Source organism: Falco punctatus (assembly GCF_963210335.1).
Source record: "Falco punctatus genome assembly, chromosome: 1".
Lineage (NCBI taxonomy): Eukaryota > Metazoa > Chordata > Aves > Falconiformes > Falconidae > Falco > Falco punctatus.
This window is the reverse complement of record NC_137580.1, coordinates 86698476-86724575: the sequence shown is the minus strand read 5'-3', so window position 1 is coordinate 86724575 and position 26100 is coordinate 86698476. Positions and strand designations below refer to the sequence as shown.

The 26100-nt window shown below is 41.9% G+C and overlaps 1 protein-coding gene across 11 annotated transcripts in view; it reads right to left on the bottom strand.

The window, feature by feature from the left end:
* ARVCF (ARVCF delta catenin family member) overlaps positions 1-26100 on the bottom strand; it is a 290531-nt gene that overhangs the window by 100311 nt on the left and 164120 nt on the right. For 2 of the 11 annotated variants that reach the window (XM_080373940.1, XM_080373941.1), the window contains exon 2: positions 5011-5049. The exons of the other annotated variants lie outside the window; for them this stretch is intronic. In XM_080373940.1, the coding sequence (XP_080230066.1) occupies positions 5011-5049 (39 nt within the window). The remainder of the gene's footprint in view (positions 1-5010; positions 5050-26100) is intronic. 11 annotated transcript variants of the gene reach the window in all.

Below are 26100 nucleotides of genomic sequence, written 5' to 3'. Positions count from 1 at the left end.
CTAAATGGAGCTTTTTTCCAGTCCTCTTCAATAGGAGACTATCAGGATTCTTGTCAGTTCCGCTAGGATAGCACCCTCCTCCTCCAGGGTCCCTCCCTTTGACACATTCTAGGCACAACAGCTGAGCTACAGGAACCGTGTCACCAGGAGCACCAAGGGCCAGCAGCTCCCTGAGGGACACGGCACCAAGGGGGACCCTTTGGATGCCTGGGCAGGAGCCTCGCTGGCCCCTGAGCGAGGTGAGCAGGGAACACCCTCAATGGCAGCCAAGTCCAACCAAGAGGCAGTGTCATGGTGACGAGGGGGCCTTCAAGGTCAACCTGGGAAGCAAATCTGCAGGTCAGGGTTCGGATCAGGCCCAGTGACAGCACGGCAGGTCCACAGTGACGAGGCAGGTCTGAGGTCAGACAGGGAAGTCCATCTGTAGGTTGGGGTCTGAATCAGTAGTGTCCACGGCCGGGGCACAGGCATGGCTGTAGCTCAGCTAGAAAGCAGTACTCCTCAGCGCAGCCCAAGCATGGACTGAGGGCTCAGGGCTGAGCTTAAACAGAGCTCCCAAGCTTCTGGGCAGAAGCCTCACGTGAAGCTAGTCAGGGTCACCGAGGTCTGTCAGTGCCCTGAGGGATCCCCACAGCCCCTTTAAAATGGCAGCAGAAATTCTCTTGCAATAAACACACACATTGCAAGGTGATACCCCCCCCAAATTGCTAGGCATTACCCATGAAGTCCCTTCAAATAACAATCTTTGGCTCCTTCCAAGAAGATTACAAAACACCACCACACTGTGAGAACAGATCCCAATCCAGTTATTGTATACAGTGTCAGCAGTCATGGCTCTTCTCCCTGCTTTTTTGAGTACCAAATGAATCCTATCCTGTTGAACTGTGCTTGCATCTCTAGTACGCTTCAAAAAAGCCAAGCTATTTAAAAAGCAAAACAACAACCAATTTATCCCAAGCCTGTAAAAGTTAAGTGCAGATGAAACAGCTAAAGACCTTGTAAAATAAGCAAGAATCATAAAATAACAATAATTCTTCTTTTGTTAAAAAACAGAGTGATTTACCATTTAGGGCACATATCTCCTAGGGCTTATTCTGCATTAAAATACTACAGCTTCTATAATCATCATCACTTCAACTCCTAGAGTTATATTTCCATCAAAGTAGCTATTTTATATCTTTTTTTAATAAAAGAATAACCTCCCCCAGGAGGATCAGACATCCTACTTTAAGACAGTGAACGAAGTTCTTTATTCTCTGCCTATGAAACAATTGAAAACAGTCTGGAAACAATATAAAATTGCAGGAGATTATTACTTCCACTAAAACAGTCCCTCTTCAAAAACACTGAAAACATGTACATCGAATCATCATTCTCCCAGAGATACCCTTTGTTCAGTAGATTGTAATGCAGGCTATTCAGGCTACTGCATACTCCAGGCTACTGTCAGATACCAGATTTGAAGGCTTTTTGCAGAGCACAAAGGCTAGATTCTACACCAGTGGACATACTTGTCCTCAGTTGACCCCAGCACAGACAAAGCTCAAGTGTATCAACTCCTGTGAAACCCATTACAAGTCTGGGCATAATTAATGGCATTGGACAACAATGCTAATTGAATTAAATGTGGATTCTCTCTGTACTCTCTAAATTACTTACTAAGGCTTCAATCTCTGCAAAGCATGAGATTATTTGTAAGCGCAAAGCAGGCAAACATCGTTTTTGCCAAAGTCCAGTCTCAGGCTGACATTCTGCCCCACTGGTTTCCTTCCAACTTAGGTCTGCACTTCCAGCTCAGTCATGTCCTCAAGTTGTTATTTGCCAAAGGCAAGTGGAAGAGAAAGGAAGGGAAAAAAAGGCAAGCCTGCAGGAACACACCAATTGAAAAAGTCTGTCTTGAAGTCTGCATCAGATTGGTGTCACAATGGGACACCAGAGAGGAAGAAAACCACTGGTAGAATTTGTTGAACTGCATGTATTTGTGGCAGATCTTTCTCCAGTAAAAGATCCAGCTCCCCAGCAGCTGAAGCCTCTCAAATTTGATTACTATCACATCCTCCTGCCCTGTCAGACCCCCTTTTCCTTCATCACAGCCTGAAGATCCCTGCTGTGCTCTCTGCCCTGGATTTGTCCAGAGGTTTCTGTGCCTCTCAGCAGCGCAACAGCTGAAATCCAAGCTACCCAGCGCATTCATACCACTGAGCCTGTACCATCTGAGAGGCAGCTATACAGGAGACTGATTTACTCTTTCTAGATTGTGCTTCAGGAACAGAGAAACAAGTAAGGCCTTACATACAGCAGTGCTTGCGCTACTGCAAGGCAGGGCACCTTCTGGAAGAACATGGAGGCCTCATTTTCAAGGACTGCCAAATACTGCACTCCTCCAGCTCAAAAAATGCAGTGAGGTCCAGATCTTCAGTCATACCTATCCAAACTCTTCACAATCAGGGACACTGATGCACAGCTGCCATCAAATGACGACACATTGAGGCAAAACAGCTCCAGAATAACAAAAAGCACATGGACCAGCCCATAGTGGAACCCAGGCATATCCAACACTTGAAGGAGAGTTTGCAAGATACAACAGTGATTTTAAGATAGGAATACATAAATATCTACTTTGCTGTAGATAAACTGATCTCCATTTAGTAAGCCTACTTCTCTGGTTAAATGTCATGTGAAACAAAATGTGGATTTTAGATATATAAATATATAGATGTATATATACAATGAATTCGGCTCACTTCAGTGTGAACCCAAACACATTAACCTATGACAAGCTTCAAGCTCTCTATGAGAGCTCCCACAGCAGCTCTATCCTAAGGCTGGTCAGTTCAGAACATAAGGAAAATGTCAGCCCTAAATGAAAGCAGGCTGTCCTGGCATGGGCTACCAGAGTGAACTCAGCCACACACCACAATGCACTAACTGTTTCCTGAACGCTTACACACTTCCTTTGTCCTTTAGAAACACACACGACAAGCAACTAACAAATAATGCCAAGAGCTTTTAAAGCACCAAGGTTAAAAAGGAACATTTCAGTAACTGAAAAAAAACCCTCAACTACAGAAGTTTTGAAAAGCCACAAAGAGCAGCTTTTTTTGCAAGTAGGCACGGCAATTCACCATCTGAAGGCATCACACCTTTCAGGGAAAGCAAGAGGCGGAGGTGAAGGAGAAGGAATCAAAACCCAGACAAGGCCCGTAGTAGTAATATTCATCCTTCAAGTACTGCAAGACACACTGGGGTTCTGTTCAGCCACGCGGTAACTGCCCATCAACAGGGAAATCTACAGTGCTTGCCCAACGGTCAACAAAGAGGGCTTTTATGCTATTTTAAACAATCTGAAGTGTCTCAGTTAATGGAAGACCGGGCAATTGGCCCTCAACTATTTCTAATTGACTGGAATGATGGATGAAGCTAAAGGGAAAGCTGACCCACTGAACTTTTCCATACAAAGCTAGAAAACTGAAGGACATTGTAAACAGTTTATAAGAACGAGAAGTGGGAGAGGCAGAATCCCAGAGGCTTTGCTCCTCTCAACCTGCTGTTAAAGTTGTTTCAGATGAAGGAAAACAAAGAGCTTCAACTCAGAGCAACAAACAACAAAAAATACAGGGGAAGGCCTAAACAAATAGGGTATTTTTCCCATGCTCTCCTCCCCTTTCTCCAGGAGCTACTTAGCTCTGCCATGCAAGCTGGTCCTTTGAATCAGAAAGGCCAATCTGTCACTTTGACAAGACGTCTCTCAGGGCGCTGTATTGCCTTGCCCTGCTTTTCAGATTGACTGGGTGTTAACCAAAGATGTCAAGACATTAGATCTCAGTCAACTTCAACAGATGTGATAATATACGCTTAGAGCTTACGTGTTAATCAGTGCCGCTACGCTAAAGGTAATGCTCAGCAAATCATGCATGCCCATTGATTTTCAGAACAAAATAATCACTAGTAGCTTTTGTACTGCAAAACAGCAATATTGCTGCAATGCGCTAGAGTGGTCTGCTGACCTAAAGAGCTCCTAGGAGGGATGAGTGAGGATACACACCTTCCAGATAGACAAATGGATGTGTAATAGGTTCAAATTCACAGCACCTGTCTTCAAGCTGCCTTGTGAGGTATCTAAACGCACAGTAACTTTATTTTTCCTCTTTATTCAAAAGGACAATAGGAGCTTCAGAGAACAATTCAGATCTTGCACAGACTAAACCACCTCCTTGGACACACATCCAGCTCTGGCTACCGACCCTGCAGGGAAACAACATCAAGCACTTCAAGAAAGCATTAAAGCCGGGGGACGGATCCAGGCCTCGGAGCCCTGATGTAAGTTGTCTGTGGTAGAACCCAGAACTAGACGAAGGTATCACAATTCACCATCCAGCCCCTTAGTCACAAGCTCTTTTTCTCCCCCAGGGGTTCAACAAGGTCATATAGTAAAACAGAAGCATAAACTATTATTTTTACTGTGAAAATGATAAAGGTAAAAAAAAAAGAACACCCAGCACACACAATGTTAGGGCTAGCCCTATTTCTCTTAGCTGTCAACAGCATGGCTAGTTTTTATCTGGAAAGTTTGCCCACAAGGAAATCATACTAAATGAGCAGGAAATGACTGTTTCTCATGAAGATTTGTACAGAGTTCACTGTGATTTGCGAACTACCTCCCAAAGACAAAGACAATGCAAATCTGCATGCCTGATCTTTGACCAAACCCAGAAAAAACCTGACTTGCTTCCTCTCTGGAGTCTTTCAGATGAACTAACCAAGGCTAAATTAGGGAGATTTTTAGTGGGATGAGGTTAAATCATGAACTACAATTTTCCAGCAAGCTTTTTCCTTCATCTCCACCTGCTGCCTCTACAATGCTGGCATTAAGGGTGGTGTGGGATGACTCATTTGTACATTCCTTTTGGCAAGACAAGCATTCAGCTTCCATTTCTTCTTGGCCCACAGAGTTTGGGTCATAAATTGAACTGATGCATGTATTACTAGATATCAAGACCACAAACTTACATGCACATTGGAGTCAGAAGTACAAGCTAGGTCCTTCATCTAAAACAAAAAAAAGAACCGTCAGTTTGGCAGATTACAGCAGTAAGTTTCTTTATACAGTCTGTGTGCCCCAGACTCTACCCCAGCCACTTAAATGCATCCCTACTGCATTAAACCAGAATCTGCCAGACCCAGCATGTCAGATCTAGGCTAACACATGAACGCCTACTTGCACTGCTACAAAACTACCTTAAAGAATTGCTTTTTAACTTCAAGGCAGATGTAAGCCATCTCTGCATTCTCCAAATTATGACCGAGACTGGAACATTATTTGGGTGTCCTAGCAGCCAAATCAGATCAGCGTTAAGTTTAACTAACCTCCTCACACACCCACAATCTTGCCTGTAGATCTGAACTACGCAACACTAATGTTTTTTGTGGCAAAACACATCGCCACAACACAAAAAGGAAAAAAAAAAAGCTTTTATAATCTTGAGGGAGACAGAACAAACAGATCACTGATTAATTTTTAAGCCTACATTCCAAGAAAGCTGTTTCTTAAATAAATTATTTCCCATTCTAGGGAATACAAAGTGATTGGCAATAAATCTAATCACCCGTCTCGTAAGGAATGTGCTTGCCAGTGTCTGCCACTATTAAGCACCAAAGCAGGTTTGCTTGGCACCAAGACAGCAGCACGGCTTCAGTCCGAACAGCTCCCCTGGAGATTACCCACATTAAATTACATTCTACTTCTTCCCTCTGCATCTCGCCCCTTCCCTCCCAGCCCCACACCAGAATAGAAGGTTTGGCTGTTCACACGCCTCCTGCTGCACCAGAGGCCCAGCTCTCAACAGTACATAACCCCAGACAGCAAAACCAAGACGGCAGGGAAGAAACTGTGCAGGAGGTCCCGGGATGACTGCAAGTCCATTGGAACACCAAGATACAAACAATCCAACAAAGCCGCTCTGTCTGCTGTAAATCTTCCAAATGGAAAAGATTCCAGCAGAAAGGCAATTTTCCCAAGTTCGATGCAGTTACTGTGCTATTTCAACTACCCAAGAGAGTTCACCAATGACTTTTTTTTCCCAGTAGTCCTTTTACTTCACACATTCTCTGTTTATTTTGTAAGACTGAGCTTGCAACCCTTACTTGTACATGGACAGTCCTCACACAGACTGGGAAGAGAGCAGGCAGGCTTGCCACACCAGCACTAGACTAGCAATAAACAGTAGGGAGAAACCCCCCCCCCCAAAAAAAAACCAGACAGACGACAGCACTTCAATATCAGGGAAAATGTGGAGCAAGAACATTTCATCATCTCTGGCATCCGCATGGTCACTACTGGGACAACCTGTTCAGCTCTTGTATGCGTAGCTGTGGAAGGATGTGGATACACTGCAGCAGGCTCAGAGCACTGCTAACAGAACAGCCAAAGAGAGGGATCAGAAAGGTGTCTCAGTCAGCTCAAAGGTCCAAGCTATTTACCTCAAAGAGAAGGTCAAGGGGCGATTTGATTACAGTTAAGTGCCTAAAGGTATAATGGAAATTTGGCAGAGAGCCCTTGAGCCCCACAGATAAAGGTTTAACTAGTCCCAATGTCAGGAAGCTGAGGACTGACAAGACATGCACACATTTTGTTTTAATTTTTAGACAGCAAATTTGAGTGGTGCAAGTAAGAAGCTTACATGCTAAAATTTTGCTAACCTCTTAACAGGTTGGACCTATTTATTTTTAATAAACATGTTCCCATTTAATCACAAACCTGATAATGGAGAGGTGCTCGTATGCATGCACACAACTACTCCCACTTGACTGCTACACCACCCTGAAGACTTTTCAGTCTAAGAACAAATTATTTAAAGCTTGTGAAGGACTCTTGCCAAGTCACCCAGCAAATCATACTTAAAATGCAATAAAGAGATTTTTGCCAGGCAGGGAAGGGGCTAATGAAGGGTTCCCTGTTTAACAATGGTTTTGCCTGAAGGAGTACCCTCTCCTCCCACCAGTGAGCAATGGTGAATCCCCTTTCACAGCTGGGCTAGCAGTACTTCATGTAAGGCCAAGCTACAAACCAAAGCAGTGCATCAACTCAACTGAGAAACCATCATCATCAAGGAATGACTCTCTGTCCCATCCCCCAACCTTTGCCATCCACAGCACAGCTCCTAAAACCTGTTGTGCCAGTGTAACTGAGATGGTTGTGTAATAGGAAAAAGTAAGTAGAGATGAGGACCATTTATCCACGCACTGTAACCTAGAAAATTCACGGGAAACCACTGGGTCTATTCAGTGTGTAAGAAGAATGCTAAATATTGACAGTCAGGCCACTTAGCAAGGACTGCTATTTACTGCATGATGAGCATGAATCCCAGAAAGGAAAAATCATTTAAGCTAAGGTGTAAGTCACTTGCCCAGAGGTAAACATCTTCGCTGGTAAAGTAAAATTAGCTCTCAATTTCCTAGTTAAATGTGTTTGGCTTTTTTTCATTTCGCTGTGTTCCACATGCTTGCTGGAAATCCCCACCTTTCTGTGACCACTCCTATTGGCACTGTGTATACAGTCAGCACGTCTGGATTAAAGCATCTGAATTGTAAAATCCAATCACATTTGCCAACCACCCCAATTATTTACATAGTATCTTTAGTATTATTATTTCTGATGTGCTTTTATTTGACACTTCACAATGGAATTAATGATAAAGATTAAGACAAGATGCAGTCCTAGAGCCAGCAATCTAAGTCACTTTCAAACAGGTTCTCAGAGGGTTTTTCAGAGGGCCATTTCTCAATTAAACACACACAGATAATAAGAGATCATATAGGATGAAATTAAGGACTTGCTGTTAATGAGCATCAGTCAGAAAACGAGATTCATGCTCTGAATGCTGTATTTCCCTACAGCTGGCAAGACAAGCTGCAAGACTGCTGTTTCAAGCCAGGGGTAGGATGGCTGTTTCACTCCCACTCCTGGTTTTGGTTTTATGCCATGAAAGGGAATCTTTTTTAATTTTTCCAGAGGAGCTCTGCCAAGCTCAGGCTGCAGATAGGATATGGTGTGCTCGTAAACTTCTAGCCAGTTTCCTCATACCCAGGCCAGAACTGTTCTAGTGCCTAATTCCCTACTTACACGCTGGCAGCAGTGACTACCTCACTGACTACCTTTGCTTTCACGCAAACCAGCCTCCTGTGTTGGACTCCCTTTGTTATTTAGGATTGTGCAGGATATGCCATTTTCATCTGTTCTGGCAGAACACGCAGCATCCAGGTACCCAGCCTTGCCTTCTCTCCTTTACATAAAAGAAAAGGAACTGCTTCCGTAAGACCCACCCACTAAAATTTTGGCAGAAATAAACCGTTTTTTACAGTGAAACTCCTGTAAGTGCATGACGAACAACGTTCTCTGTAAAGCATTAGCCATCCTTGTATCGTCTGTACACACAGCTGTTGTTCTCATAAAAGAAGTTGTTTTATTTTTCCAAGTTCAAATGAAGTAGTTTTATTTTTCTTCCAACTATTCGCAAAGAATCAAAGAATAAACAGCCAGTCATCCCACCCACCTTTTTTTAAACAGGTGAAGAGACTCAAATCAGTACAAATTTAGCAGCAGTGAGCTCACCGCCAGCAACAAACACCCTGCCATAAACAGTGTTCCTGCCTCCAGGACTCACCCTGAGCACAACGCTGGAAACTTCCTCAGACACACACAATAGCAGGGCTTATTCCTGTTTGGTTCTCAGCTTTGGGTTCACCCGGTTTCTAAGATGGGAACAGTGCCTTTTAATCCCTTCCTGGAGTCCCCAGCAGCACAAGAATATCTCGAAAAAGGTGCTGCTGAACCCATGAGTCAGGTTTGCTGATCTGGCCTAACCCAACATTCAAAATTATATCCTTAACAAAGGAAGCCATCCTCAGGAACAGTCTGACAGAAATCTGTAATATTCCACAGCTCAACTTGTTAAATCAGAGTACAACAGCTATCAGCAGATAAAACATACGCATGGAAGAGTAAGCTCGGCAGAAAGTTGCAAAAACAATGCTGGGAGCCAGAAGCACACTGGGAAGAGATGGGCAGAGGAGAAAAGCACTACTAAATAAACGAGTCTATCCAGGGAGGGGAAAAAAAACAATAAGGCATGGCAGGGAAAGGGGAGGGGGAGAACAGGAAAAAAAATGAGAAAAGACAGAACCCATAAATGGGAAGAGTGTCATGTGAAAGCCAAATCAGTGGCTTTCACATGAAAAAAAAAAAAAAAGTGGTAAGAAAAAGGGGGGAGGAGGGAAGTATGAGAGAAATATTTCAGTCTTTTAATTTCAACACGTTAACACTGCTTTAGTTCACCATATAAATCTTATGACAAACAGTAGCTTTCTCCACACACGGCAGTATATTAAGCTTCTTTTTTAAGGCTTTCCAAACAAGGCAATGTCATTCTTTGGCTTTTTATGTGGTTTGTGCCTAGACTAGTTTTTTTGTTGCTAAGCTCTAATTAGATGCGTATCTTCTACTGGTACTTACCGACAGGGAAGAGATTATAAAATACAAGAAACCTGAGCACAAGCCCAGCATTTGATTTAACACAAGCAAACAGTCGCAAGCAGCAGTACAATGCCTCTCTTGTGACTTGGTGATACTTCTGTGTACCTTCAGGATGAGCTGATCATGCCCGAACTGTTCCATACTGGTGTGTGAGCAATTCATTTAGGAAAGGGTCTTTGAGACCCTCCTGGAAAGCACAGCTCCGGCTGCATCGCCACCCATCTCCCACCCCAAAAGCTCATGTGCCAGCCAGACCATCAGCAGCCTGCCAGCAGGCTGGCTCACCGCATCCGAGAGGAGCTCGGGGCCGGGAGGAGTGCTGTCCTGAGCCACCCACACCGGGGAAGCGCAAGAGCACAACACAAAGACGGAGCCAAATTAATAAATCTTGCTTACAAGGGATGACAGTTAGCACATCAGGAAGAACAAATACAACAATCTAGTTATCTGAAAGACAAAAGATATCCATCCTGAATGGCAAACTCTGTCTAACACCAATGAATGCTTCACATGCCACAGGCAAAAAACTAGCCTGATTCTACACTTAATTCAATTATACATGTCAACAATGACCAAACACATCAGTATTTACAGCTTCCCACCATTTATCAGTTCACACATGCAGAAATTAAATCAATTTCTGAATAAGGAATCATCAGCAACTCTGATCACAGAAAACAAGCCAGAATTTTTTTTTGCCCAGAAGTTTAAGCTGAGTACAGCTCCATTTAGAAAACGGAATGAAACCCAAGGATAACCATATCATTCACTTAACAAAAGCCACCCAATGTATTGTAACAGCCTTTTAGTATACATCTAAAGTGTTTGGAAACCCAGAAAATATACTAGATAACGTGCTCTGTATATCCTCAGTCATAGACGTTACAGATATTCTTAATCCTAGCTTTGTAAAGCTTGTAGGCATAATTCATTGTGCTTTTGGATCCATAATATTTTGCAAAGCACTGCAGTTTGCTGGCTTAAAAACATGCCCTGCCAGCTCACTGGATAGAAAGATTTCTGCTGACTTCATGTATCATTTCAGTTGCACTCATCAGGGATTAATAATTTTCCCTGCTAAGGATACAGGCTGCAAGTACTAAGTGGGAAAGGTTACACATGTGTCTGAAGACGACTGGTAACATTTTGATAGATGAAATTTGACTATACATAGACATTAAATATAAATTGGACTAATGAAAAAACAAGGTCCTTCATGAAAAAGTGAGAAGCCCATAAACAACCCTGAAGTGACTGAATACTGCACAGCACTGCTTAGAACATTAAATCATGTTCTGAAATAACCAAATAATTTCTCATTTATTTACTATTCACTATTTATAGGTGTAGTCCAAAAGTCTTCCCTTGAGAAAGGGGAACAGGGCATGTGGGACCTGTTCTATTGTACTAATTTAAACATGACCACAAATATCCAAACATTAACAAAAGATGCTTTATTCTCAACTAATTAATTCCAAAAATATCAAACTTTTTGACAAGCTGCTGAAGTAAGTCTTTCTCTAACCCTGGTATCTGCTGCTCTTTAGACGATGAGACATTCAAACTCAGAGCTCTCTACTTTTTCTGATCCATCGTGAGCAGCCATGGTTGTATCAGAGTGGCACAACTTCAGAAGGTATGCTGCAGAACACACAATACAACGCTGCTGCCGGGAAGTACACTCTTCATACAGCGTTTGCATCCAGCCCTACTGCCTCCATTCTGCCAGTCATTACAACACACGAAACCAGTCAGATTCACAATTAATTTTACCTGCAAAAGAAGGTCAAGCTATCCTGTACTAATGATGTGTTGAAATTGCCCAAAGAAAAGCTGACAGCAAAAGCCATATAAACACACACGGCGAAAACGCACCGAACAGGCACTTTGCTATTTCTTCTGTGAAGTTCAAACAGGATGTTTACATTTCAAATATTTTTGAAGTTTTACTGCTTTTTAAGACATAATTGATAAAACTGCTTTGTCATCATAAATGCATTTTATACCTGTAACTTTTCCAAGAGGAAGCAAGATCATCAGGTAAGTCTGTATTCTTTGCAGATTTTAATGAAGAAATCTTTCCTTTTTCACAGTTGCACACATAATAGAAGAAATAAACTTTTTTAAAAATGGAGAATATTTCATTTAACAAGAAGAACCCGAGCAACCATAAAGGGAGGCTAACAAACATTTCTGGTTCAATCGTCTACTAGTGAAGTCACATCTCCACACACTGCCAATTCCAAAGCACTACCATATTTTGCAGTGAAGGTGATTCTCCATCACAGCGTATTTGCATTCCAATAATAGGTTTATATATACTCAGCAGGAAGTAAAGCAAGTATCAATAGAAACCCATATTAGTCTAATGGAATTTTACACAGTTAAACTTCAGAACAAATCACTCAGCCAACTGCTTCAAGAACATGACCTTCACACCTGCAGCAACATCACAGCAGAAGAAATCGTCAGTGAAATCCACTGCTTATAGCATTAAGCAGCATTCTGCAGTTTCAGCAGTCAAGCTAGTTCAAGTGGTCAGTAGCAAATAGCTTTTGTATACCATTTGTATTTTGTTACTACTAAAAATATTCACAAGAGAACTAATTCATTGTCAGGACCAGGTGGAGAGATTTTAAGATCTTCAGCATCAGTCACCATAGTACAACACAAGCATTAGTTACCCCCTCTCTTGGAGCTCTGTCTCTTGACAGACCAATGGACTTATTTCTGAAAGAGGATAAATTAAATGGAGGCTTGTAATTCAGCTGAATTGCCCTGCAGTGTCTATTAACTATTCAGTCTACAATGCTCAAGTCAGTGCCATACCATATACAGATGCAAACAAAGCTGTTCCACATTAAGGGGAAGGCACTGACGATACACTACCCATTCATACAGCAGCTTTTTTTTGGCAAGTGTATGTGTATGCTTCAATACATAAAATAGCTATATTCAGAGCTGATAATTCCACACACACACCACCAATGAAGTGTGCTTCTCAAAACAAAGAGACCATAGACTGCCGGGAGCTGGCCAGACTCAGCGAAGCAGTCCACAGGGCAATGGTGAAAACCGGCATGTGTTGACATCAGTTGTATGTGAGAACGCTGGTGGCTGAGAGACAGCTTAAGCATTAACTGCAGTCTGCTTTTCTAAAAGCCCGGCAGCAGTAGTCTAGAGGAGGCAGTCCCCAGCCTATCAAGAGAAATAACAAGTGACAATTCAGGAAAGCATGTTCACTATCCATTCATGCATGCATGCATGCAATCTTGGGCCAAACAGGGGATGTACTAAAATGTTCTCCCCAGAGGAAAAGTGTTTATTAATTCATATCTACTGAATTAATTGGTTCCCCATATGTTCTGCTGTGCTTCTAAGACTGCAGCCCTTTCAATATTACTGAAAGGCATCAGGTGTGGTGACTACCCAGGAAGTTCATCAGGACACTTCAGTCAATCCAGTAAAATAATTCACTTGTTTCTTTTCACCAAATTCTATGTGTTTCCATCTATGTAGAAGTCATGCAAAATGCATTTAAAATCTCTAACCCATGTTCACTTTCAAAAAAAAGCTAACACATGCTCTTACTTCAGACACAAGTATGGCATACAGCAGAAGAATAGAAGAAAGATGCTGATCTGAGGCCATTGGCTCGTCTAGTGGCCCATTTCCTGCAGCAACCCTGGGGTTCCCTTCACACACCTACCCTTACACCAGCTAATCTTTACATCCACCATATCTTCTCCTCCTGCTCCCTCTTTCATCAGTGCAGGAAAGGTATTTTTGGATTCTGACTACATCTGGCACAACTCTGTACAATGACATCATCTTTGCAAAGTTATCAATCTCACTGAGACTTTATTCATGACACATCAGTGTCAGCTGGCAAGGTCCACAACTCTGGTCACCCCGGTATAGCAGTCATCCTTAACCACTGTCTGCCTAAGCTCAGGCCGTAGTAGCAGAGGAGGAACAGCAGTCCTACAACCATCCTCTTGTAAACACGAGCTAGCACACAGCTTGTGCATTCTCATCCACAAGATGTTCCTCCTCCACTGCAATGCCACCTCTCCCAAGCCCCCTGGATGCACCTACACAGCGTGCAGGCCACCAAAACCCTTTGTCAGGTTAAGGGAGGATGAGCACCCATTACAGCAGGCTCTCTAGCAGACACAAAGCCTTTGATGTTTATTTAGTCCAGGTCTCCAATCTCAGCGTTCCCACACATATGCAATACCCACTTAGTCCGATTCAAAAACTTGAACGACAACATCTATAATTACCACACCCAGCGGTGAACTCAGACTGCAGCAACTGCATCTGTGACACAGACTAAGCTAGCTGTCCCCGCTCCCTTTCAGAAACATGAATTCTAAAGTTGACATCTATAGCAGAAAAGCACTGTCCCAGCTAAATTAAAATACTGCATTCCAAGGTTGTACAACCATACCATCAGCACACCACCACACCATCTACTGCAAGCTGAACAGGCCCAAGGACCTGTTGTTTGACCATTGCTTAGACAGTAACTGCTCTTGCAACATCAGAAAGGTCTCGGGTGCAGCACTAATACCGTACTTAAGACTTGACGACAGCCTAGCTGTAGAACTTTAACAAGACAATTCTGCTGCAGGAAATGGTTAAAGCATGCCACAAAAGAAACACTTATCAATACACACAGCTGTGATCACAGTGTATTCAAAACTAGCTTCCTACCAAGGAAGATGTTGCCAGGTCCTGCTGGCAAGAAGGAGAAAGGGCTGTAGAAAGGCTTAAAAATCACATTCCTAAATCAGAGGCCTTGCTTATAATAATTTCTTTGCAAGTACATAATAATTAGAACTAAAATTAAAGCTACCTTCAGAGAATAACATTTGCTGTGAAGCAGGCTGCAAATCAGAATCAGCAGGATCTACGCCATCCGTCTGGCAAACATATTTTCATTTTATACTGGGCATATGACAAGCTAGACTTTTGAAGTGATCCATATAAAACATTAGTGCACAATGCAGTGGTTAGGAACGCAGCAAATGAAAAAGGTGGGAAGATTCTTCCTGTCTGGGAGAGTTGTTTCTGAATGATTTGCAACATGCCAGATAGAACTAGGTACAGCACTTCATCTTTCTGAGAGATGGTGAATCTTTCTTAAAGCTATGAATGCTCCTCTTTAATTCAGAATATCTGCCCCATCCAATGATTAAATCCTTTGACGTTTCACTTAACAGGAGGGATTTCTCTTTCAGATGCTAGTAAAAAGCATATAACAACAAAAATAATAAATGTTCAGTTTCCAGCCGCTCTGATGCAGCACAAGCCTACACAACGTATTTGGAGAAGTAACCACAGCACCCACAACATCATGTCAGTATAACCTCAATAACCCCCCTGTGTACTGACTGAGCTGTTCCCAAAGGCTCCTATTCGCTCTTCAAGGACTCAGGCTTGAGGGGACCTTTTTCAGGCACTTCACTTTGTTTTGGTTCACTATGATGCATGCGGATATGGAAGACTTCATAACATTTGCTGTCCACCTACAAGACATTAATGAGTAACATCCAAGCAAATCAAACATAGACAGCTCTTGAGCTTTCTTCTGTTTCCTCATTGCTTGTTTTAAAGAAAAAAGAACATAAACATCATGTAAAACCTGGCTAGAGATATTTAAAAAAAATGCAGTATTTTTCAGTCTCAGCACAATAGCTTGGAAGTCAAAGGGTTTTAGTCAAAACCCATGAATTAGGAGAAATGATTTCAAGTACATGAAGTACATGCCAGATCAAATCTTGTCTTCTGTCACACAAGGTAATCATTATACAACGAACTAATGTGCAAACATTTTAACTGGATTTTATATAAATCAAATTAGGTGAAAAGATGTGAAGACGTGATTTGTACTGCCAGCTTCACCCCTAGGAACACAGACACCAGGGAGCGAGCGAGGACTTATGTGAGGTCCATGATGAAGGTTCAGTTGGTGGTGAAAGATTACGTCCACCATGACTCCCACGCCCAGTCCTTCAGAAGATGTCTTAGTCGTTCTTTCATGTCTGCGCTGCAGCTCTGGGGAATGGCTAAACAGCCCAAAAGGCAAGCAATGACAGAAGCAAGACACAGTCACTTCATTAAGCACCAGTTCAGACCCTTACAGACAGTTCTTGCTCTGAAGGTATTTCAGAAGAGGTAACTCAAGCAGGCGATGAGAAGCTAATGTGTCTGAACTGCCAGAACAGGAAAGCATCTGACAAATGAGGGGGGGAAATACCAATTAGGGATAGGTGAAAAGGGAAAAAGCTACATTTATCTATAAATACACAGTTTGTGCAGTCAGTGGAACCATTTGATTTAGATTTGCCTCACCAATCAGTCTCTCTGCTCTTGAAAACATTGTTCAGTTTTTTCAAGACAAGAGTTAAAAGGAACTTCCTGCAAAGATCTCCCCAGACAAAAAGTGCTACTGACTTCTTGCAAGATATAAATATACAAAAAATGCTCAAAAAATTTCTGACTCCAACTTTCACTTTCAGAGTATTCGTTGTCAGAGGAGTCCTTGATGTCTTTTGTTGTTGCATGTCACCTGGAGGCTGACCGTAGGAAAGATACAGCTACCTATTCTCAGAGTAGCTCCTGATACAAATAATCTGTTCTGAAGGAGAAACAATGCTCTTCTGAAATAAAATTAAACCACTGGTAAAACACAGCAACTACTCAGGAGTGAAGCCACTTTTAATAAAAATAAAATCCATGCAAGGATAACTAATGTATAAAATTTACACTGGAATAGACTACACAAACCAGCACAGCTATCCTAACACATCTTTGTCCAGATTCACAGATTTTTTTCCTGTAGAAAATATAAAGGCTTGTAATAGGAGTTTAGAAAAATATACAGGAAAATCACAGAATGTTTTGGATTAGAAGGGACCTTGAAGATTATCTAGTTCAAACCACCCTGCCATGGGCAGGGACACCTTCCACTACACCAGGTGGCTCAAAGCCCTGTCCAACCTGGCCTTGAACACTGCCAGGGATGGAGCATCCACAGCTTCTCTGATGATTCATACAAAATAAAGTAAAATCAAGCAGCTTTATGGATTGTGCTTAAATGCACTCAAGGGGACCTTATCAGTCTCTACAACTACCTGAAAGGAGGTTGTAGCAAGGTGGGTGTCAGTCTCTTCTCCCAGGTAACAAGTGATAGGACAAGAGGAAACGGCCCCAAGTTGCACCAGGGCAGGTTTAGGGTGGTTATTAGGAAAAATGACTTCACTGCAAGGGTTGTTAAGCACTGGAACAGGCTGCCCAGGGAAGTGGCTGAGTCTCCATCCCTGGAGGTCTTTAAATGGCATGTAGATGTGGCACTTAGGGACATGGTTTAGCAGTGCACTTGGCAGTGCTGGGTTAACAGTTGGACTCAATGATCTTAAAGGTCTTTTCCAACCTTAATGATTCCATGATTTTATGCTTTGTTTCCTGCCTGAAATTTGCCTCCTGATGAAACAATCCACGATGACAACAAAAGTGTTTTTCCCATCCAGTTACCATTCCAGACCTCTGAGGTGTTCTGGGAACAGTGCAAGGTAACAGTCTTAGAAAAAATAGCTGGATGACTAAGAAATGCAAAATACCGAATGGCTGGACTGTTTTAAGAAAAGGCCAGATGAATGTGCACACACACCATGCAAAAGAAGACAGGGAAATAAAAATACCCTCATCAATCTGATTTAGTGTCACTGAAGAACAATTCACAGCTAGGGATTTACTAATAACATTCTCCCAAGACAGGCTCCATAGGACAGCTGCATTGTGCCTCTCTGGTTACACCTTTAAAACAAAAACCAAACCACACAGAGTACATACAGCAGCATCCACTGCCAATACTGGTCTGCAGAGCCACAGTCAACTTCCTAAGTCTTTTTCCCTTTGTTCTTTAAAAAAGGAGAAGAAGAGAGGAAAAGATCACGTCTGTGACATACCTTAAAGAATCAGAAACTCGGTCAGCTTTTGCAGTAATCTGAATCACTCCTCTGAATTCTCTTGCATTTTCTCACAAAATACATGAGTCTTTTACAGATAGGATGCTGTATTGCAACAGATAAAGAGAAAACCTGCAGAATTGAGGTCAGGAGTTTACACCACTGGTAACTGCTGTTCTTTTTCATTGGAAGAGGCAGTGGGCTACACATGGTGTGTGTAAAAGAATGAAAGCTAAAGCAAAACAGCTTGCAAGTCTTGTTAAATTATCTGTCTCTACTGTGTAAGAATCATAAAAGCCATGCAACACACAAAGAGACTTTAAACAGGTTTGGTTAAGTCGACATACACTGACCAGGAAAAGACATTAGAACGCTGCCAGAAGTCCCAGCATGAAAGATCTCAGTTTAGGTTCCAGTCACCAGGTGTGAAGTATTTGTAGTCCAACAGCAGACCAGGGGTTACAACAAGAATCCATGAGCATTCTAGTGTAACTTACTCTGCTGACTGATGGTTCAGGCCTCAAAACTAGTTGAGGGAAAAGAAGCAGCAGCTCAGAGAACGGCAAAAATGTAGACAGACTTCTATGTGTACTCTTAGCAGTACCTGCAGTACTGTGTTACAGACGTAATCTTTAGGCAGTAAATCATATATCAACATTAGATGAATTGATGATCTCTACCACTGTATCAAAGAACCTGAATATTTTTTGACATTTACAAAAAAACAAGAAAGTATTTTCAGAAGTTGCACGTGAGTCTCTCATGTTCCCCCTCTAAAGGAAGCAGACCATTGTGCTGTCTTTCCACTGGAAGCCACACTACACTTTCTGTCTGTGGTGTTTATTCATTAAAAGTGGAAAAAAATCCTTTCTACTATGGTGCAGTTAATGCTAGAATGAACTACCTCATTCATCTAAATAAAGTCAGCTCAAAAACCTGCAATAACCATTTGAGTGCCTACTTTGTTAATTATTTCATGTTTATCTAATCCATTATGAACATCCAAATAAGCTCGTTCAGGATAAGGTGAGATCAGAGACACTGAAGACACCCTTTCAGACTATCTAACCTTCTGCTCATTGTTGCTCTTTTCCTTGCAGTCTCACGCAGCAGTTTTACTGGGTTTCTAACCCTTTTGAGACTGGTCAGTCATTCCACAGCTCAATACAGCACAGCTTTATGAAAGCTTCTTCTGTCTCTTGTAACTTCAGTTCCTCTATAGCCTTTGTATGGACTTTTGGGATGGTCGCACCCAATTTTCCATTTTATTTCAGGAAAAAAGGTCACCCTCCAGCATAAATAAGGGCATCATTCCCCAAGGGAGAGGACACGTGAACTGCTGTATTATTAATCCACTTTCCTTTTTCTCACCTCTTGTTTTTGAATTCATTATTTTGCATACAGCTGCAACAACAACTGTTCCTCTGGAAAAATCAGGATCTCTATAAATACACAGCAGAGATCACTTGGGAAACAAGTAGAACACACCTCTGAGAGGGTGTGAGGAATTGCAACTGCACCTCTCACATGTCCTCCATTACATCCTCCATCCACTCCCTTTCCAAAAGGCATGGCACTTGTGATTTCCTTAAGAAAAAGACAAACTGTATTTCACCTTTCTATGTTTCCTTCCAGTTTGGCATTTATATAGCTCAGAGGATAACTATACCTTTCCTGGCAATTCTGACATATGATTAAGTGTGCCCCAAATAGGAGCACTTTCACCTTTCTTGGAGATGGTAATTGAAGTTAGCACATGTACTGGCTTGAGAGGCTGTATTAACAGTTCAAGCACTGTTCGCTCAAGAGATAGCTCCTGAGGAGTGATCTAATCTTCAAGTAGAGTGCAATAGCTGGAGCCTTGAAGAAAAATAAAACCGGATAAGTGTCTGCGGGCCTTTTACTTGGTGGACAAGTCCATGACAACTTCACTCCAAGTGGCAAAACACAACTGGAACAAATCAAAACCAAGCCCTAGCCACGCTTGAGTTCCTACTAAGGGAGTGGTGTTTCCAAGTATTTCCAAACAGCAGTCAGTGCGGGTGGGTGTGGGGAGTTAAAACCTTCAGTACAAACTGTTTATTTAAGTAACTCCTTTTAATTGCCCTTCCTTGCACAGCAGTTTTTACCATGGAATCACTTGAGCTCTGAGAAGGGGTGAATACGTACCATTGTGACTGCCATTATAGCCCAGTTAGAAACACAAATCTCTCCATTTCTGAAATAAAAGCTGCTTAAGCTTACAATGAATCAAAGCATTAAAAAGCAATGAAACTCATTTTCCACTTAGCAGTAATATAGGAACTGCCAGACGGTTTACTCTTGACTGTTTACTGAACACCTGAAATGATGCAGATCATTACTTCCAGCAGGCACCAGGGATGGTCACCTAAAGATTTATACAGAGGGTAAAAAACTATACTGTAATATAGCCAAAAAAAATGCATGTAGACTTTATATAAAACAATACGCTCTTCTGAGAAATTTAAGTAATTTGGGCATAAGAGTGTGAAGACTTGAATCAGGCCAAATACTGTTAGGACAGCCAGGGCAAATTTACACAGCACCATCTACCAAATGCCATTTAGAAGTGTTAAACAAAAGCCAACCATCTTGGTCTGTAAATTTTTGCCTCCCAGCTGCTGTGTAGGCACATTATTTAGAGCAGCTGTGTTATTAAAAAAGCTCTTATGCACACACACAATTCTATGCAAACCTTTAACCTTGCAATGAAGGACTTAGCATATGTTTAGGCCAGCAGAACCTACTTGACCAGTGTCCCAGATTTAGCACCAAGAGGAAAATTCATCTACAGTGTAACTCTATTAAATGAATGTGGCTTCATTTAAGTCAAGAGCCATGTCTTGCTCATCTAGCCAGTGCACAATTACCAGGCGAGCAAAATGCTGGAAGGAACAGAAATATCTCAGTTGAATGATATAAATCCAGATAAATAAACCAGAGTGACAAGGGGCATCTTTGAATTACAATTTCATCACAGTTAAGCCACAGATTCTCAGCCACTGCACAAAACCGCGAAAAAGTGTGAACACTTCCCATTTTGCAGATGGGCAGCTACACACTGAATGCTACATCAGTAGCAGTGTTTAAGAGTCAAGCCCCGTCCTTTTAACCCACTCCTGTACTCTGTTTTTACCCTTTCAAAAACCTAATTTTTCATGAACTCATGGGATATACTTTCAGTCTACTTCTTAACACCTCGTTTAAAAGATCTCTTGAGCAATCTCAAGCAGCCTAACTCAGGCCAATACCACAGAAAATACTCTAAAATGAAAAGCTCAACCTGAGCAGAATGCTTAGTGGCACAGGATGCCTTTCATCAGGAAGCCTCATTTAGCTATCACCTACACTGGCGTGTCTCAGGCACAGCTTTGCTAAATCCATGTCTTCGCAACAGCACAAATGAAGAAACACATTGCTTCCGCTAGGATAAAGCCATCAGAAGAAAACAAAAGCCAGAAGGGAAAAAAAAATATCTAACTGGGAGCTTCTATAATTTTTTTCTTAAGTGTTATACTACTCTCTACCTACCTCTGAAATGGTTCAGGAACTCACACAAACACATTCAAAAACACATACTTGAAAAGACAGAAGCATATAACACAGTTTGTCCTGAAGGCACAAAACAGAACTGGGTCAGAAAATTGGGTAACATTTGACTTGCTCAGGCCAACACAATCAGGCAAAAAATGAAGTTTTGATTGGATTATGGCCATGCTGGCTTGAAGCAGTTACCTCCTACACCGACTTCAGTATGAAATGCCTTGAGCAATGACACTATCATTATCCACATTTTGAATAGGTTGTGCTTGGTTTCATCCCTTCACATCTGCACATCCACAGTGTCCCTTCTTCACCTGCCAGCAAAGAGGAGAAACCTTTCATAACCTTCTCCTGAGCTTGGTGCTTGTCAACAGAAGCAAGAGCAGAGCAGACAAATGCCATCTTAGAGCATGCACTTGAATCTCCTTCTCTTGCAACACCCAACTTGTAGTTGTTGTCTCTGCAGGTATTGCCAGTCATGTTATACCATGCAGTTATAATATGCACAGAGCCCTGAGCTTCCTGCTTCTTGCCATTCAAACCAATCCATGTGAAAAACCTCAAGTGTCTTAATACGAGATGACTCCCGGAATGGTTAACTGCACTGTTTTTTATCTATTCCAAAATTTACACCACTTCTCTGCTGCTAGAAAGATTCCCAAGGGTAGGTAGAGATTTTCAGGTCTGTTCCTATCCACCATTTCTCTGTAATGGGCTCTCTAGTCTCACTTTGTTTTTTATTTTTCTCTCCTGTAGGAGGAAAGGAGGCAAGATTTATTCCCCCAAAATTGTTTAATCAGGACAGCTGAATAGAGAAAAACACAGAAAGCCATGGGAGGACAGCAACACTGGATAAACATGGAGGTGAAAGCACAAGGGTGGGACCCTGCTGGGAACCAGCCTAAGAGCTATTAACACCACACAGTGAAAACCACGTTTAGACAAAGCCTGAGGATACACATCTGGATGGTATTGACAGAAGTGACCTTGCTACAAAGAAGGGACAGCAACAGCTCTGCAATGCAAATAAAGGCTCTGTTTTCACTTGTGTTATGCAACTTGAAATAATGCAACCACCTTCCTATACCATTTTAAAGTTCACAGTCACGACCTTCTCTACATACAGAGAAGTTCAAAACAAGCATTCCTTTTAGAGGCTACTTATTACACAGAGAGGAAACTGAGGCACAGACTATCAGCACATTATCCCCTAGCGTTTCAGTGCCTCCAGTTATGCTAAGCTTATCTGACACATTAGTTGTCAGCAACAGCAATTAAGTCTCAAGCGCAGCAGTGTCTAACAAAGACTCCTGTCTCTCCCATCACCCAAAGAGAGACACCAGTTTAACTTTCCAGAGCACAGAAGAGTTAGGCTGATGAAGTTCATTCTTTCCGGGCAGCAGATTTTGTGACAAGTCCCACAAATGGAACGTTGCCTCTGGAACTCATTTATCAGGAATTTCAGCAATGCTCTACACAGATGTTGCAAATCACTTTAGGCTCCTGCTAAAATGCAAAATGCTGTTTGACTCAAATATGAAGGATTATCTCCACAGGACTTTAAACTGCAGAACTCCCACAAACATTGACAGCAATTCCCTCTCATGGCAATGAGAATATACTAGCATTAAACAGTGAAATGACCAAAGCAAGAAACTCTATAGTCTTCTGAAGTTCACTGGCATGATGCGCATGGCTAGGGCACTGAAGCCATTCCTCATCTCATCCTCCTCCCCTCATACTTCTTTTCCTTCCATTTAGCTCCAGTTCAGATGTTTTTGATAAACCTTCCTAAGTATTCACCACGCCAAAAGCTCTTGCTGTCCTCAGGATCTACCCAATTTTAAATTCTCAACATCAGCTACCATTTCTGTAGGTTCTAATCTTCACTATTTTCAAACATCACTCTCTCATTTGCTTCTGCATTGCCCTATCCCACCTTAGCATACAACACCCAACATCCACCTCCTTCAGTATGTGCCTGAAGCACTCAGCCTCCCATTTAGCAACTCTGAAAAGCCAGCTCTTCAACCCATGCATGATTCACTTTCACAACAACCTTTTACAACCATCACTTACAATTCACAGGAGCTCTGTCTGGGAGTGTTTATTACCAGCCCCTTTCAACCAAAGGCACTGGGCCAAAATAAACCATCTCACTTATGAGTCCTACAACCTGCTGTCCATCATAGCCATTCTTAGCATACCTGGGTCTACTTCTCACTGCATTCCAGGGATTGCTCATTGTAAGAGAAGTATAGGGAACAGGATGCTCAGGTGGGACACCTGACTCCACCAGCAGCACAAAGGAGACCCTGGGGAACAGGGATGTATGTCGATTAACCCAACAGCATCCATCTATACACGGAAATAGATAAGTTTATCTGCTTTACAAGAAGCTTTATGACCTGTAAGTGTTAAAGTTCAGGTTATTTGTAGAGTCTCAATTCCAGTTCCGCAAAGCTTAACTTCTATTTTTGCCCAAAGTTGCCCTATTAATAGCAGCTTCTTTCTTCCACTCATCTCCTGGATGCTTTAATATGGACTAACAACAAAGTAAGGCAAAAGACAAACAACAAAGGAGACAACAATCCAGCTTAGAGAAGCTCTTACCTGTTAGTTGGCAAGCACGTGAAAACTCCTATCTACAAAAGGTAGATCAAGTATTTCAGAAACACTCCCTGTCCCACATTTCTCACTTCTACATAGAGACACCTTTTCCACTAAATTGGAAGTCCTGCAGTTCAATCTCAACACTAATATGAACTTTTCAAGTATTTTATCCTCTTGCAGTTGATCCATGTGCTTTTTAAAAACCCTTCTCTCAGAAGGGTTCTCGTCTAGTCTCTAAATTGACTTCAGCTCTACATACGTCCATAGGTCAAAATCTCAAACCCTGCTATTTCTTTACATTGACATATGAAGAAAAGCATGGCTGTTGTAACAAGGCCTAAAGAATTCTCCCAGTCATGTGAACATGAGTTCTGCTTAGATGAACAGCTGGAAAACACAGCATCACTCTGGCTGCAAGACTAGAAAATCTGCAACTTTTTGTACACGTGCTTACGCACTTCTCTTACAAAGCCTCTTCAGTTCTTTTTGTACCTTCAGCTCACTCCTACCTTAACTTTATAGTGATCTTTCTGGGGAAAACTTTTTTCATCTTTGCATTCTTGTTGCTGATTTCCATGTTAATTAATCAATAGATGTGGCTCACTACAAGCAATCATTCCCTGTTACTATGTGGCTCACCACAGCACCGGCCTTGCCATCTGCTGCGCTGGTGAGGCTGGCTTGTGCAACAAGATCTGCTGGCAGGCTGCAAGGCAGGCAGCCAAATAGCTGCTGGCCTAACATCATCATCATCCTTCTCCATTAAAAATACCATATCCTTCTCCCACAAAAACATAGCAACTGGTCTCCAACTGAGCCATCCAAATCACCCGACCACCTTAGCATGAAGGTATATCCCAAGGTTTGAAATGAAATGTTCTTATGTTTGAAGGATGTCGGGAGTTACATAAAGAAACCCACTCAAACATTCCCCTGTGTTGTTGGAAAGGCAGGCACAGAGCAGCAGTCAGTCTGACAGACTAGCAGGCCAGGACCAGTGTCTACAGCAGAGTCATTCTGTTGGCCAAAAGGGTGGCTTTACAAATAAATTATTTATGTAGTAGCTGAATGATACCCATAACATTTCTTTGATTTGATGCAGATGAAGTCAGTCACTAGGTAAACCCTAGTTTCACTGGCTTAAGTTTTTTTCAAGCATAAAATTTTTCTTTCTAGTTTGTGGAGCACCACTTTCAAGGCACCTAAGTTCTGCTGGCACCCAGTATTTCCCCCATCAGTGTAAGGAGATCTGTATCTGGAAAGATACAGTCCTTTACAGTACAAAAACATTATTTTGTGTGTAAAAAGCAAACAAACAAACCTTACAGTAATGACAGATTTCATCTCCTATGCAGAGGAAAACATGAACAGGGCAACCATGGTCTAAGGAGGTGCAAAGAGATGAAGCAAAGCGTTTTGGAACCAGCTTCCACAACAGCAGCCTATAGTGATTTGCACGCACAAGCAAACACATCGCTGACACCCAGCACTGTGAGCTTAAGAATGGCTTGTGCTTCAGCCAGCTTCTGTACTAACACAACCAACAGCAAACCACTTACTGAAGCACATAATCTTCTGATGCTCTTAAGCCTGTAGGGGCCAGATTCCTCAATAAGGTAACGCAAAAATAGTACAGAGGACAACTACCTTAACATGGTGCATCAAGATAATAGAGTATGAAAATCACACACCCAGAATGTTTTGTCCTATAGTTAACACAAAGTATTTTCCATAAGGACAAGGACAGTCTTTCAGTAGTAGAATAAGATTTCAAAGGAAAAAATGTTTCTCAGTTTCTGAATAGAAAAAAGGCATTTACAGACATTCTTTTGAAAAAAGTCCATTGAGACCAATTTTGTTGTCTACTTCAGAGACCTTTAAAAGACATTTTGTAATTTCAAGCCAAAGCATATCAGTCTGTCATGGGGAGGGAAGAGGAAAGAAATAATTTCCCCTGCTCATCTGAAGGTGCATCAAGTGAGCCTTTCAATAACCTCATAAAAATGTGCAAGGCAGACAGAAAATAATTTCGGATGCATTTAGAATTTATTGACTTGGCCCGGTCATACATTTGATAACATATCTTGCTGTTGGTATGGCAAGTGGGGAAAATAAAATTAAAGCTGATCTATGGAAACTGGCAGGCTTACTTTTAAACGGAGCTTAGAACTAAACCAACACAAAAAAATCTCTGACCTCTCTTTGGAAAATACACTCTTAAACACCTCTAAATCAGCCATAGTTTCTTAAGTAGTTTCTTAAACAAGAAATGGGCTCCAAACCATTCCTGATGGTAGACATGAAATTAGCCTTGAAGTGCTCAGTCACTTGTCCTTTCTTCCTACAGTCCAACATGGCCAGTGGAAGCTTCATTTCAGAGCTACTAACTGAAAGAAACCCAGTAATTCATGTCTT